At 27.1% G+C, this 15,826-nt stretch overlaps 1 protein-coding gene across 1 annotated transcript in view; it reads right to left on the reverse strand.

Annotated features, from left to right (window-relative positions):
• LOC107446636 (dual specificity tyrosine-phosphorylation-regulated kinase 1A) overlaps nt 1-15,826 on the reverse strand; it is a gene marked incomplete in the record, with an annotated part of 54,737 nt that overhangs the window by 9,462 nt on the left and 29,449 nt on the right. Inside the window, 5 exon segments of the mRNA XM_043042173.2 lie at nt 2,572-2,718; nt 6,324-6,610; nt 9,093-9,258; nt 9,776-9,964; nt 10,664-10,833. Coding sequence (XP_042898107.1) covers nt 2,572-2,718; nt 6,324-6,610; nt 9,093-9,258; nt 9,776-9,964; nt 10,664-10,833 — 959 coding nt within the window.

Raw genomic sequence — 15,826 nt, forward strand, 5'->3', positions numbered from 1 at the left:
TGACTTACAGGTATGCATTACTTTTTTTTCTGTGAATCATGGGAGGTTTATTTTCCAAGAAGGTATTAACCATGTTCCCTATCAAATGATAAGTAGGTGTAAGGGGATGTGAACCTAATAATTGAAACGGACTGAGGACAGTACGCTCCTATTTGGTATCATATGTCTAACTTGAGTATCTATGCTAATAGGAAAATTATATTTATTTATCTGCAGCTACATCCAGAATTATGTATTTATATCAAACTTCTTTATATATTCTTTTTTTATCTTTCTTATTGTTTAAATAAATATTCTTGTAGATATTGACAGTATCCTTGTAGATATTATCTAATTATTTCTACATCTTTGAGAATATTCTAAAAAAAATTTTCGGTGTTAAACTTCGTTATTAGGGTACCCTTCCCGTAAACGGACAACTCTCATAAACGTAAAAATTTTTTGGTCTCATGAATGTCCGCTTAACGGAGGTTTCACTGTATATATATATTTACAGTACAGAACCCATTATCCGGAAATCAGAAAACCGGAAAACCAAAAAGCCGGAGCGAAATTCGATACATTTTCCCGCCATTTTTTAAAAAAAATTTTTCCTCATAAGATTCTAAGATTTTTCTTTCTTTTTTGGAAGATGTTTACCTTACCATTATTTTGGAAATAATCATTAGTGTATTACTTCATCGTTTTTTCTTCTTTTTAAGATTATTTCCAAATATTTTTTTTTTAAGTTGGGTTTAACAATAAAAAAACGGCTTTTTGTAGCGATTCAGAAAACCGGAAAAATCAGTTATCCGGAATAGCGATGGTCCCGATCGTTCCGGNGAATTCACTGTGTGTGTGTGTGTATATATATATATATATTGAACATTTAAATGATTCCATGAAACTGGATCAAAATTACAACAATTACTGTTCCAGAAAGAAATGCAACTAAAAACACTATTTTATAACAAAAAGCTGTTACTATAATACTGCAAAAGTAAAGTGGATACAATAAAAGTCATCCCTTTTTATTAAAAAAAGAATTTTTAGAATAGTTATATTCCAATTTTGAAAAAATATACTATTTTAGAGTAAGTGGAAGTTTGGATTAAATTTTTAATTAAAGGTCCTGCTTGTTTTGGACCAGTTTAAAACAAAGGACACTAACAAAAATACATATGAAACCGGCAAGATAAAAAAAAATGTTTTAAAGTTTCAAAATGAAAAAGAAAGAAACTTTTTATTAACTTTTAAATGAAAAAAGTAAAATAACAAAAAATGGAGTAGATAAATTATTCTTTTACCCTCCTACATTTGCAGTAGTAGCAAAATATTTTTTTAGTGGTAGCAACTAAAAGCAAAAATTTATAAAAAATATAGAATTTTATAGCATTAATATCAAAACTATTTTTTTTTCAAAATTTGACTATTTGACCCTTTATCCATCTACTTAATTTATTTACATGCAGTGTTGAATAAAATTCTTAGAAAGTTAGTTAGAAGGTATGCATTTATTGAAATTAAAAATACAATAGCAAATAAACTTCCCTACAGCTCCAAATTGATTATGTTTTGAAAAGATAAAGTAATAACTTTTTTGCCATGAATTTGGGTGCATGTTTGTTTCAAAAAAATTTGAGATAGTTTCTAATTTTACGCCATTTAAGCCAGTAAATAAATAAAATATTGAGAAGAACAATTTTTTGAATTTTATGTTTGAATGAAAACTAAAAACTGTTAAATTTGTGTCAAGTAGTAACTGACTCTTTTTATAGTATTGTTTACATAAACTAAAGAGAAAATATATTTCTATACAATATTGTAAATAAAATAATCCCAAGAAACTGAAGCTTCAAGATATTACTTGATTAAATTCATTCGCTTCAAAAATATATATGCTATCTATATACAAATATATTTCCAATTTATATAGTTTTGAAAAGAATGAAATTTTTAATCAAGTAACAATTAATCAAGTATTGTATTTCTACTTAATTATGTACATTGGAAAACTACTAACATTAAGGAAAAACTGTAATTAACATACATTGATTCCTTGATAGTGTTGGCTTCTTCAAGTGACGTATTTATATTAAAAAATAAACAAACAGAGGTGCATTTTGACATATAATATTAGCAATAAATACGAACAATTACAAAATACAGTTTCAGAATTTGTTTTACTTAAAAAACTTTCATTTCTTAAGTAAACACAATTAATTATTAGGATTATGAAATCTTTGAAAATAAATATTAATCTACTCTTTAACAGATTTCATGCTAAACTGTGTGATGCTAATAATCATATTTAAGAGATAATATAAGTTTAATAAAATATTAAAAAAAAGTTCCCTAAACTTCATCAGGCACTTTCTAGAAATACCATTGCTATCTTTTAAAAGCACTTCTATGAAGAAAAAGAGCATTCACAAAAAATTATTGTATTAATTGCAAATATCTAAACATATTGAACTCTTTCACATATTTAGTATTATAATTATGAAAAGTGATCCTTCAGGACAAATATAAGTCAGTGTTATCAATGAAAATAAATTTCTTCAAATTGAAGAGGCACAAATCATTACTTACTTCATTCGCACCACTAAAAAGTGGTTCACCTGTATGCATTTCAACTAATATACAACCTAATGACCACATATCTATAGCCATATCATATGCAATACCCAGTAATACTTCAGGAGATCTATAGAATCTACTTTGAATGTATTGATAGATCTGCAAAAAAAATTTTAAAAGGAATATTTAAATAAAATATTTAAAAAGATATTTAAAAAATGTTTTCAAACTTATTTTTTCCCAAAGAACAGAAATGATTAAAAATACAATAAAATATGTAGACTTTAGGCATATAAATGTTTTGCTGAATGTAAATAATACGTAAAAGACATTTTTAAACTCTTCAAGAATAATATAATCAATTTATTTTACTTGATTAAAAGCATTCTTCTAGTTGATTCCATTTTTTTAAATTAGTGTACGGCCCTGTCTTCGAATACCAAGAAGACTTTAAAGATCATAGGAAATCAATAAAGGCTCTAAAGTAGGTAAAATATAGCCCATTGAATAGGTAAACCATAACAATTGGTAGTTATGCAATGAAACAGATTGGACTTTCGTTTGTAAACTTCTTAAGAAAAAGACACTTTCAATACTTAAAATAAGAAAGCATGTGGTTGATATTTTATTTAAGGAAAAAATTAAGTAAACGGTTAATTTAAAAAAATTAATAATTGAACAAACATTTATTTGCAATACGATATTTATTACATTGGATTATTTGAAAAATATCCTGAAATTTTAAATAGTTTCCAAAAAAGCCATATAGAGGCATTTATAAGGTCATTAAACAGGATGCTTCATAAGGACCATCCCTAATATGTATTTTTAGAATTCTTATTAAACATGAAAACAATGAAGTTGCTAAAGAGAGGAGTTGAAAAAGGATTATTTGTAATGTCTTTCAGTTATACCTACTTTAATTTTTGTTACATTCACCTTCTTCTATGATAAATCGTCAGATTTTGATACCGTTTTGTTTTTTCTGTGCTTAAATATTAATTTGTGACCCTCAATAAGTATGCTCTTTCATTTTCATTTTTTATATGCTTCTTTGTTCGTTTTTCAGAACGCCCTGTATTTATATGGGTAAGACTTGTGAATTTTCAATGATTTAAAAATGGAACAATTAAAAAGAAATTTTTTTTAAATAACATATAATTCTTGCTCAATTTAGTTATTTATATGATTTATACAAAGCATATAAAAACTCTTATCCTCATGGTTCTTCTATAACTAAACCATCCTAATCATCTATCAAACAATTTTGATAACTGTTTTCTGATCTTCTAGAACAGTGATTCCAAACTACTGCGAATTCTCCAAGGAGGGAATTTCATAGTTTCAAGGGAAAATTAGGTTAATTTGATTACACTTACAAATTTCTTTTAGTTTAAAAATTAAGAATAATTTTTGGTTAGGTTTCTATTTAGATTTTTTTTAAAAAACTTTTGTTTTTATTGACGTTTTTATTATGATATGGCAATTAAGAAGGTTCTATTAGACTTCATTAATTTTTCTTCACTCTTTCTTGAAAAAAAAATTGGAAAAATTGTGATGTTCAGCTTTAAAATTTTCCTTCAAGAATTAAGATTGATTTTAATTTTTCTGTTTCGTTTTTGTATATAATCTTTTGTTTTTAAAGGCATTTTTATGATGGCGCAACATTTTAGAAGAGTTTCTGATAGATTATATTTTCTATGGATACTTTTTTTTTCAAAATATATAATTTTTAGCATTAAAGTTATGTTTTAATAATAAAGAGGATTTTTTTTCTATATATAGTCAGTTTTCTATTTATCTTAAATATTAATAATAGATAACTATTATGTTTTTTTCTTCCTATCACCACATACCAGTAATATAGCTAAGCTCTGATTAATTTTCAATAATGACTAAACTTGTCTATACATAAAAAAATATTAATGACTTTTTTTATAAAAAAAATATTGCTATTCAGCTGCCAAATATTCAGTATCCGGATAATTTATTTGTCAAATATTTGGCCCAGTCACTATTCATTCTAATACTTTCAGGAAATAAATTTGAGGTAAGCTTTTTTAGAACTAACTGACAAGAAGTTAAATTCATAGTTTGTCTATTTAAAAAGTTCTTGATATTTAATAAGACATATTTTTTGAATTTAAAAGTGATTCTTAAGAATTAAAAGTGAAGGCATGTTTAAAGAGAAATCCGTCAGAAACTTTAAGTCCTTAATGTGCAAGTGTTGTTGTTGAGGTATGCCTGTTTTAGGAAGAGGAGGTGTGATTATTCTTGTTTTTGAGTGGCGACATCTATGACCAAGAATTCAACTTCTGCCACACCATTCGTCCAAGGTTGGCAAGTTTCTGCCGAAGTGGTTAAAACCACTGGTAGAAACCGGTTAAAACTGGCATGGCAGAAACCCTTTTCTGTCACATTTGTGGCAGAAACTGGCAGAAACCCTTTTCTGTCACATTTGTGGCAGAAACTGGCAGAAATTCAGAAAATAATGACATAAAAGTAAATACTGAGATTGACATACAATGGATAATTCATAGAAAAAANCTTCTGTGATCAATAATTTTTTGAAACGTCTGGACCTTCGATCTCCGGAAACTTCCGGATCCCTGTTAGCGAAATATCCGGAAATCCGGATTTTTTCCGGAGCACAATCAGCCCTGTGAACCCAAACAATTTCTTTTCTCAATTTGATATACTGCACTCTTTATATTTAATGTAAACAAAATTAATAATATATATTTACAAACAATGAATTTAAAAGTTTGTTACAGCTGCATAGAGTTACATTTTTCAGTTCACTTAAACAAAATGTCATTGAGCAATTACTAGAACTAATATAGATGTTTTTTTAGTTTCTGCCAGTTTTTACCAGTTAAAACCAGTTTCTGCCACTGGCATGGCAAAAACCAGTTTTTGCCGGCAAAAAGCCATCCCTGCATTCGTCACACCCGTTTATAGAGCGGTCACATTCATACATCCATTCATTCATCCACAGATTGTAATTTTGACCTGAATCAGAGAACGGTCGATCTCCAATCCGGTACCCCCAGAGGTATTGAGGTATTTGTTATGGGAACATGGTAAACTTTTGTGCAAGCTAATCCATAAGTAACAGAAAATGAAATCATTACATTTTTTCTATTATTAGGCCATTATTCTTTATTGTGCTGACTTATTTTTGCCAATCAGTAGTCCCAATTATGGAATTATTTTTATGATTCAATTAAAAAAATATTTCATTTATTTTAACTCATTTATTTTACTGGAATAATTAATTTATTAATATAAAAAACTAAGAGAGCACTGATATTTCAAGTTTTTAATCCCTTTGTTACAATCTTAAAACCTGTTAAGAAAATTCCAAATCTGAAAAACAATAGTATATTTTAGAAGGGACCAATGAGCTTCTAGCAATAATAAAAAAATTTTAAGTGGGGGTAAATAAGTAGAGAAACACTGGTCTAGCATTTATCCAATTTCATAGGGTTTCAAAAATTTATCTTGAAATCTTTTATTTGTATTTTATTCTGCTGATACTCATTAGAAATAGGTAGAAATAAAATAAGAGATACCCAAAAAGAATATATGAGAATATACAATAATAATATATGAACATTTATATAAAATTTTTATATCCAAGTTTATTAGGGATACTTTATAATTAATAATAATAAATATCATGATTTGCTTTAATTAATAGTTTAGAAAAAATATTATACATTGATATAACATTTAAAATAAAAGAATAACATAATACTCACTCTTTGACCAAGTTGACAGGAACTACCAAAGTCCACAATTTTAATTGCGCTTCTTTTGGGATTACAAAGAAGAATGTTTTCAGGCTTTAAATCACAATGAATAATATTAAGATCTGAACTAGATAAAAACATCAATGCTGTGCACATTTGTTGAGCAAACTTGCGAGTTAAGTTCAAAGACACACCACGAAAATTTGTATTTCTTAATAAGTCATATAAGTTATAAGACAGAAGTTCAAATACCAGGCACAGATGATTTCTCCACATAAAATGACCTTTTAGTTTCACTAAAAAGGAAGAATTAAAATTAGAAAACATTCAAGTTTCCATTAATATATTGATTCTTAATAATATAAATATTGATTAAATTGTTTATTTAAGAGCATAGAAATTTCATAACGATTACAAAATAAAACTATTTTATACTATTATACTGTAAGAATTTAAACTACCATATATTTCAATGAACAGTTACGCAAAAATAAAAACAAACCACCTTGAATAATATTTCATCTAATGATCGAATCTTCATGCACTAAGACTCAATCTTAATGATTAAAGGGGGTGAGCATTAAGGATTAGCATTAAGGAGTCCAAACTTTAAACCGCTTTCCGGACCAAACTATTGGGACCTATTTCCGAGATTGCAACCACCCCAGGCAGTTTAAATATCAGAAATTCAAATTCATCCCAAAAAATTATGCTTATTCAGAGAAAGTACGTTTTTGTGTCTGATTTCATAACTTCAATTATCCTCTACATAAATTAATAAGAACATTTAAGGCTTCCCTCTTGAATCATTAAGTCCTAGTATGTGAAGAAGATACGATCATTAGATTAAAAGTGATTCTGGGTAGTTAATTTTTTTGGCAACTGCACAGTGAAATTACGAATTTAGTAACTTTAATGTTCTTAATGCAATAATAGACGCATCATGTGTCGATACAATGTTTTTATCAAGATTTTTAGAGGGGGAAGTAAGCCGCTTTTTGAAATTTCTGTCAAAGCTTTGACGCTAACTATCAACTGCCTTAAAATGAAGTTATATTTTTGCAGTTTCAGAACATAAGATATATGTAAGCTTAATTTTTCTTCCAATTATCCTTATTAGGTTGAACATACCACCATGGCTATTTATTTTAAAGTAAATTTACTAATGACAGTTTTGTCACAATTTAGTGCTACAAATTTTAGAGAGAGTTGCTATGAACAAATGCACAATTACATTTAATTATCCTTGGAAATTAAAAAGAAGGGAAGAAAGAGTGGGAAAACAATTATCAAAAAAGTGTGTTTTTCACTTTGAGTTGACAATGCCATGAATTAAAAAAATAAAAACACAGTAACAATACCAGATATAAATACATATTTTTTAAAAAGCTTTATCAAGTTTCAGAGAAAAAACGTTGATCTTTTTGTCTTGCAAAATTTATAACTAGTCCAGCTATTAAGATTGAATTTAACACTGTTCTAAAATTGAGAATCATATGAATTTCAAGAGCAAAATAATTCATAATTTTTCCTAACCTGAGAAAAAGGGTAATGATAGTACAATATGTCATGGATGTTCTTTTCAAAATCAGTTTTTCATTTTTCACTGAATTTTCTGAATATTTTTAATCAAAACTAAATATTTGATAAAATATGAATATGTTTTAATGAATATGTTTATGAAATATAACTTGCACTAATTCACTATATTTTTAATAATAAAATAAAGAAATATTTACACAAGACCTCTTTTAATATGTTATTAGGTTTTGATAATATTTTAAATCTGGCCCTATTGTTAAAACTATTTCACATTTATTCAAAATAACGCATATCTTAATGATTAAAAAGTATATTTTTATAAATTTATTTAAATAAGAAAACAAGGTTTTGAAAACAATATCATAATCTCGATTATAAAAGGAAAATCTTTCTGTAATCAAAAATATCTATAAAGATATTCTCTAGATAATAGAGAATATCAAGTCTATAAATAACATGAATTATTTCAGGATGAGGTTTCCTAAAGAATACATACAATACATTAGTAAAACAATTTTGAAACTTAATAATGTTAAAAAAGAATTTATCATCCATAAAATCAAAAATTGTTGTTTTTTTATGAGAAATATTTTGAAATATACAAATTTGTATTCATATAAAATAACAAGGGGACTGAAAAGTTATGTCATATTTATTTACGATGAATTCAAACAGATGAACTTATAATAATTATTTATTTTAATCAATAATATAATCACTCTCATTGACACTCTGGACATCATCTAAATTTTTTAATATTTTGTCACTTAGAAAATGCTGTAGAGATAAGAAAAAATAAAAATCTAATGGTGCAGTATTTGCCTAGTTTGGTGGTTAAGGCAGAACATGCAACCCTAATTCAACCCTTTTCCCAGAGTTTGGTGTCTTGCTGATTGACAAAAATTGGGATTGGAAAAATCAAAAATACCAGATTTGAATTAACAAAACAACCTTGAGCATTAATAAAAAGTTGTAAAAACATTGTAAGTGTTTTTGATTGTAACTGCTGTGATACTATCTTTAAAAAACCAAAAATAAATATACAATGTTGAATCTGTACTTTTGATATTTGGCTGTCCCTTTTCTCCTAATGACAGAATTAATATTGAGACATGCAGAAACAACATAACTTTCCAGTCTTGCCAATATATGAAAGAGAATTTTATCACTACAATACTGTTTTATAAACTAATAGAACTGAAAATGTAATTACATCATGGAATTTTACTGACATACCTATTTTATCTTGTCCGAGCAATTCAAAACTACTATCACTTTCATGGTTATTCATCATCTCTAGAAGCTTAACTTCAATTTGGGCTTGATTTAAAAATGGTTTTTTATTTTTGATGATTTTAATGGCAACGTGACACTGATCCTTATGATCATATGCCTTCACAACCTACAAAAGTAATAAAAATATAAATCGTAAAAGTAATGTACTCCAGTGTTGAAAAGTTAAGCATAATTCATACATGAGGAAAAATGTAAAATTATGCTTAACTTTGGGACACCTGTATGTACATAAACACATATATTAATAATAGAACAATTAAAGTTTAGACAAAAATAACAACAAAAAATATCACGAAAATTACTAGTGGAAACATGACTTTTAATGAGTTTGTTTAGATTAAAGTGTGTGTTTTACATATATATAATTTTAAGATCATTTTAAATTTTTTTGTCGTAAGGATCACGCTTTAATGAAATTAGTGCTGCCATCTAAAATTTGTGATGTATCGTCACTATAAACATTACAGGATAATCATCATTTTCTATGCTATTCTTGAATGCATGTCTCACAATATTTTATGTTCACCAAGAAGTCATATGTTAGCTAAGTTATCACCCTGTGCATCGATATATATACATTTAAATACAGAAAGAGGCAGTTCACTATATCTATTGATTATTACCTGCCCAAATGAACCTTTCCCAATAAGTGAATCAATCTCATATCGATCAATGAACTTTTCTCCGGTGCGAATTATGTAATCATGATTATCATCATCATAACCTTCATTGTACACCTTTCTTTCTTTTTTATGGCTAGTATCTTCACCTTGGGTTTGTTGAGCTCTCCGTTTCTTTTTTGCATAGTAAACCTAGAAAAGGACATTTAATTTAATGAGTATAGATATAGAACAAAAACTGTTTTCTTCAAATCTTTCCTAATTTAACATTTCTTAAAGAAGAAGATGTATGACAGATTTTGTAACATTACAAGAGCTATGAACAATTCAAAAGAATGCAAGAAACCCATTTCAACTAATTAAAAAAAACTGATAAAAATAAAAGCAATATTTAAATATCAAATGCAGGATAGTTAATTAACACAGTAACATATTTAAATGGACTATGATTTTTTTCCTTTTTTAATTTAAATATGTATGTTATTAAAAATATAATAATTTTGTGAAAATTCGTTGTATAATAGATTTTAATTAAATTATTGAAAATTTTTGATGCCCACATGAAAAATTATTATTCAAAAAAAGAACTATACACGGTTTTCAAATTTTTTTTTTCCGTCGCTACATCTCCTTGAATTTCATATGCAGTCTCTTTGAAGTGTTTCTAAGACAACAGTGGAAAGGCTAGATTTTAGGTTGGTATTATGTTTAGACCGTACCTTGCTATTTTAAAAAAATTAATCGTTCTACAAAACTCAACCTACCATCTACATTAATTTTCTTTCTACTTTTCAAACTAATTAAATTTTTATAGTGTTTTGCATATTATATACAAATAAAAATTTCTGTTTCTAAGTGTTTATTGAAACAAATGAAACTTTAAAAACATACTTCATTAATTTTTTTATAAGTTTTGATGAGATCGACACTGAGCTTTCTTAAAGGTGCTTCACTTGGGTCCCGCTTATTTTCGGATATAACTGTAGTTGTAAAGTTATCTTTACGAACATCTTCTACATCCAGAAAAAAACGACCATATGTAGCAGAGGTGTTATTCACACCTGAAAAATAAAAACAAATTATGAAACTAGTGAATCTTATCTTTCATAAACAATAATGTAGAGTAACAGTAAGTTTTCAAATAAATATAAAAAATTGAAAAGAAAAATAAATAAAGTATATACATACTACGAAATTTCAAAGTTACAGATTGTATCACAAAATTATACTTGAAAATGCTCGATGAATCATCATGTTAGGGTTGCAAGATTGTCGCGGCGCGAATTTTCGCGACCGTTTCCGCGAAATTTCAAGTTTTTTTCAAAAATTCGCGAATTTTTTAAAATTGCGCGATTTGAACGTAAGTTATTCAATTCGCGCGATTTAAATGAAAATTATTCACAATTTGAAGTTATTATTTAATAGCATTTCATCTTTCGTCACTGACAATGCGTCTTACATGAGCAAAGCATGGGAAAAAAGTTTGAAAGCAGTTTTCTTGAATGCTGTTCATGTGACTTGCAATGCACATCTTTTAAATCTCCTAGGAGAAATATGGCAAAATCAATTTAAAAAAGTGAATTCTTTTATTGTGCATTTAAAGCGTGTATTCACAGCATGTCCTTCACGTAAGGGTCGATTTCGAGCCTTTTTAGTTGAAAAGGGTAAAAACGCCGCTCTACCACCGGTTCCTGTACAAACCAGATGGAATAGCTAGTTTAAGGTAGCTTTGTTTCACGTAAATTACTTAGCTGAATATGCAGAGTTCTTCGATATAGAGCAACAAAATAGCAGTAGTTCTTTGATCAGCACGATTTCCGAAGAATGTTGTAACGCAGAATTGAGTGAAGATTCAAGAGAGATTGAAAAATATGAATCTTTAATTTTGAATCTATTAAATTTATATGAAAAACAAAGAATAAGTTTGCATGTTATTTTTAATGAAATGTCTGATCTTGCTGAAGATTTAAAAAGCAAATCTATAACCTGCCAGCACTTCAAATCTANCCTAAATTCATGATCTATTGAATTACTTAGTATGAAGAATCACAATAGATGGAAAGGGATATGAAACATTTAAATCTGTTTGATTGCCGGTTGAAACTTGAGTGTCTTTCCAATAATCACCTTTTAACTTTTAGGCAATCAAATAAGTGTTGATGATTTTTTTTTTTATTTTGCTTTCTTTTTAATGATTCATCAAAATTTGACAATGATTTTCTCTTTTCTTTCTCAAATGAGAAGATTTTTTCAACTTCTTTTTTTACAAAAATTCTAAACTTCATACACAAAGCTATCAAACATTCTTTTGATTCAATTGTCATATATTAGAAGTTAAAACACACTAATAATACTATGAAATTAATAATAATATAATAAAATTTAATAATACTATGAAATTCATAAGATATATTTCAATAAAATTTTTAATTAATAAAACTCTTTGTATCATTAACTAAATCAGTGATGCAGTAAGGGCATAACAAGCCTTTCCGTAACAAATGAGTAAATTTTCAAATACATAATTATATTTCCTTAAATAATTTTTAAAAAAAAAGTATAACTCTCATTTTTCTTAAGAGTTTTTTTTATTCCTAAAATTAACTTTGGAATCACAAATTTCAAATTATTTCATATGTAATTCTACGAGTCTAGCATTTTGAAATCCCACATAGCTTTTCTTCAATTCTATTTATTTTTATTATTTTGATATTTCTTTTAAAAAAATCTTAATGTAAACATACATTTTGTAATAGATATTCTAAACGAAAATAATTAATTTTCATGCATGGATTTATTCAATAAAACTTCATATTTAGAAAAAGAAGAAAAAAAACTAGGAACAAGGCAGCCAAGATATTTTTTATTGGCAAACAAAAATGTTTTTAGGCTACCAAAATTTTTTTCAGGCCAATGGAGGGTATAACCAGAGCCTGAATAAGGCAAGGGCATATGGGGCAGCTGCCCTGGGCTCCCATATCGAATAGAAAGTATATTTTACGTTTCCTTCTGTATTGAACTTTTTTTAAACAAAATATCTGTACAGGGTATAATTTGTCATTTAATTTAGCTTCTTTATTAATCTATCGTAGGAACACAAAAAATCCATAATTTGTAAATTCATGGCTTTCTAGGCGGGAATTCAGCTAAATTTACGCAATTGCGATGGGCAAATTTGGTCAATCAAAATCCCGCATTTTTACATATCGCGAAATGCGATATGTTTACAAACATATGGGTTTCTAATTGGCGAAATTACTATCGTAATTACGAAAATTCAGCTGAATTCCGCCCTAATGTCACAAGAATATGAACTTTTCGCAGCTAAGTGACAAAGTTAACAATCAGAAAACTGTATTTCAGAAACTGCCTTCTCATGATGGACATAGAATTGTCAGAAAATCAATAAAATGGACAGAATGATATTTTGTCTGATGATTGGAGGTGGTGGGGGACTTTATAACTATTTTAGGTTCTAGCCAATTTTCTTGTCATATATCTATAATGAGGCAAAAAATTTAAATGCCGCCATAACTTTCGGTTCTTCATTACTGAAGTAGTGAAGCAGAGGGGGGCCCCAAAAGAAGTTTTTGCTCCAGGCCCCACTTGGACTAATAATTGGGTATAACCAATATTCTTTACCGTTTCCTAAAAAGCTAATATATTTTCTTCAATAGCGAATTCCAATAAAATTAAGCTTAAATTTCTCTCATGGGACTGACGAATCTCAGAAACAAATTTACAACTTCCTTCAAAGAATAAATAAGAAATAAAGCTTTCAATGCAAGATTTTCTTTTTTAAAAAGATTTTAAAATTTTTAGTAGAAATAATTAAACCTCCTCATTCTATTTTTAATTAAGGAAGATTTTCACATCTTGATATGCGGTATTATTCTTGACAAATTTAAAGCAGTGGCCTATGAAAAACTAGAAGAAGAAAAAAAAATCACAAAAGTTATCTAACTTGAAAGGTATAACTTGTAGCCACCCCTGCGCAAGCCATTACAGGCTGTTAAAAAAAATTGCAAGTTTAAAAAACTATCTGGCGCTTTTCGGTTATAGTTCGCACAACAGATCAGTACAGAAACATCCCGATTATATGATACTAGAAGTTAAATTTTTTTTTTGCCAAAAAAATGAAAAGTATTCATATTTAATAAAACCTTTATTAAGTGTAATTAAGAAGTAGTAGATCTCTATTTCAGTGGATCAACAATTTTTTGAAAATAGTTTTAGCATTAAAAGTGTAATACAATTTTTAAGAAAAGCATAAAAAATTTAAATTGATCATACTTTTTTTCTTAATTAAATGAAAAACAGAACGATCAGCTTTTGAAATTACTGAACATTTTTTAAGAGCAAACATAAATATTTTTATCTTTTTTCAAAACTTTAGCATTAAAACCTATATAAATATAGAGAACTATATGTAAACTATTAATATTGTTATTAATAGAAAATAAATAGCAATGAGTTATATTTCTTATTAAAACATAAAAATGTGTTCACTTAAAATTCGCTTTTTTTGGAGATAGTCATGATTTAAAATTAAGTCACTATTATTATAATTTTTGATTCAAAAATATGTGAAATTTTTTTAATAACTTAAGAATTGGAAGTAAATTAAACAATCAACAAGGAATTTAGCAAATTGAACAACCGTTGTTTAAGATTTATAGCCATGAGTCGAGTTATTAACATTAAAATCCACCTATCTGATCCAACTTTACGTATTAACGTGCTGCCATCTGTAGCATAAGTCATCAACTACAACTTAAAAAACTTCTAAGCTGTACGAAAAGTAAATATGTTTTGATTGTTATAGAAAAATGTTGTCATTAAATCATACATATTTAATAAGATTGATTTTCTTTGAAAAAGTCACTATCACTAGAAATAAAATAGTGATTTAAATTTTTTTTATTTTTATTTAGAACAGAAAAGATTATAAGACTTATTAAAGTTTTTTCTTACAAAAATTGTGATTCAACACCAGTCTCAAAAATTTTAATATCGGCACAATATAATCAGCCATAAAAAAAGTAAATAATTCAATTTCTTTACTTCTGAAGTTTTAGAGATTACAAGCTTTAAAATCAATGAAGAAATAAAATTAAAACAAAGAAGAGAAATTATATTTTAAAGTGTAAGCGTTTAACAGTTGCAGATACGCTTCTGTGTATTTAGCACAACAATGTACTTAAATGAGAAATATTTCTTCAACACAGTAAAAGAAGAATATAGAATGCTGAAACATAAGGAATTTTTTTACATTACAACTAACACAAATATATGACAGTAAGCATTTATGCTAATAATTCATAAAGCTTTAATTTTTAAAGCTTTTGAAGAGCTGAAGTTTTTCGTTAGTTTATTTTGAATAGTATTGTCAGCTAAGAATAATAAAAAATACTAAATACTAACAAAATACTAACTGAAAATAATAATAATACAATTTAAAAGTTCTAGTACATGGAGATAATTGTAAGAAACAATTTGAGATAAATAATATATATAAAGCTTTAATTTTAATATATATATCAGGGTGCGTAGTCAAATTATTCAACAAAAAATAAGCACCTGTTAAGTACTTTTCAAGCACTCAAAAAATATTTTTAAGCACTTTAAAAAAATATCACTAATTAGGCACGGTCGGAAAGTTTTTGATAATTGACGGTTTTATCTAATTTTCCCCGTCATATATAAAAAAATTAAAAAAAAAAACCTTTGGCATTGTTTCAGACAATTGTCAAAAATAATGAAATTTTGAATCGTGTAAAACGAATGGCGTTTTCATATGCTATGGACTGATAATACGCCGAAATAAATTGGGGTTGAATTAATTGTGAAAACGTTGAATAGAACAATGTGAACTGTGTCTTTTTGCATAATTCGAAGCGAAAATCAACATAGTAAAGGAAAAATCTCATTTTGAAAAAGGAAAATTAAGCACTTTTTAAAAACATCCAATGAAAAAAGCACCTTAAGGGCTTTTAAAAACGTTACGCACCATATATATATATATATAGAAAAANCACAGGAACTCGCACCATA

Source organism: Parasteatoda tepidariorum, chromosome X2 (assembly GCF_043381705.1).
Source record: "Parasteatoda tepidariorum isolate YZ-2023 chromosome X2, CAS_Ptep_4.0, whole genome shotgun sequence".
Taxonomy (NCBI): domain Eukaryota; kingdom Metazoa; phylum Arthropoda; class Arachnida; order Araneae; family Theridiidae; genus Parasteatoda; species Parasteatoda tepidariorum.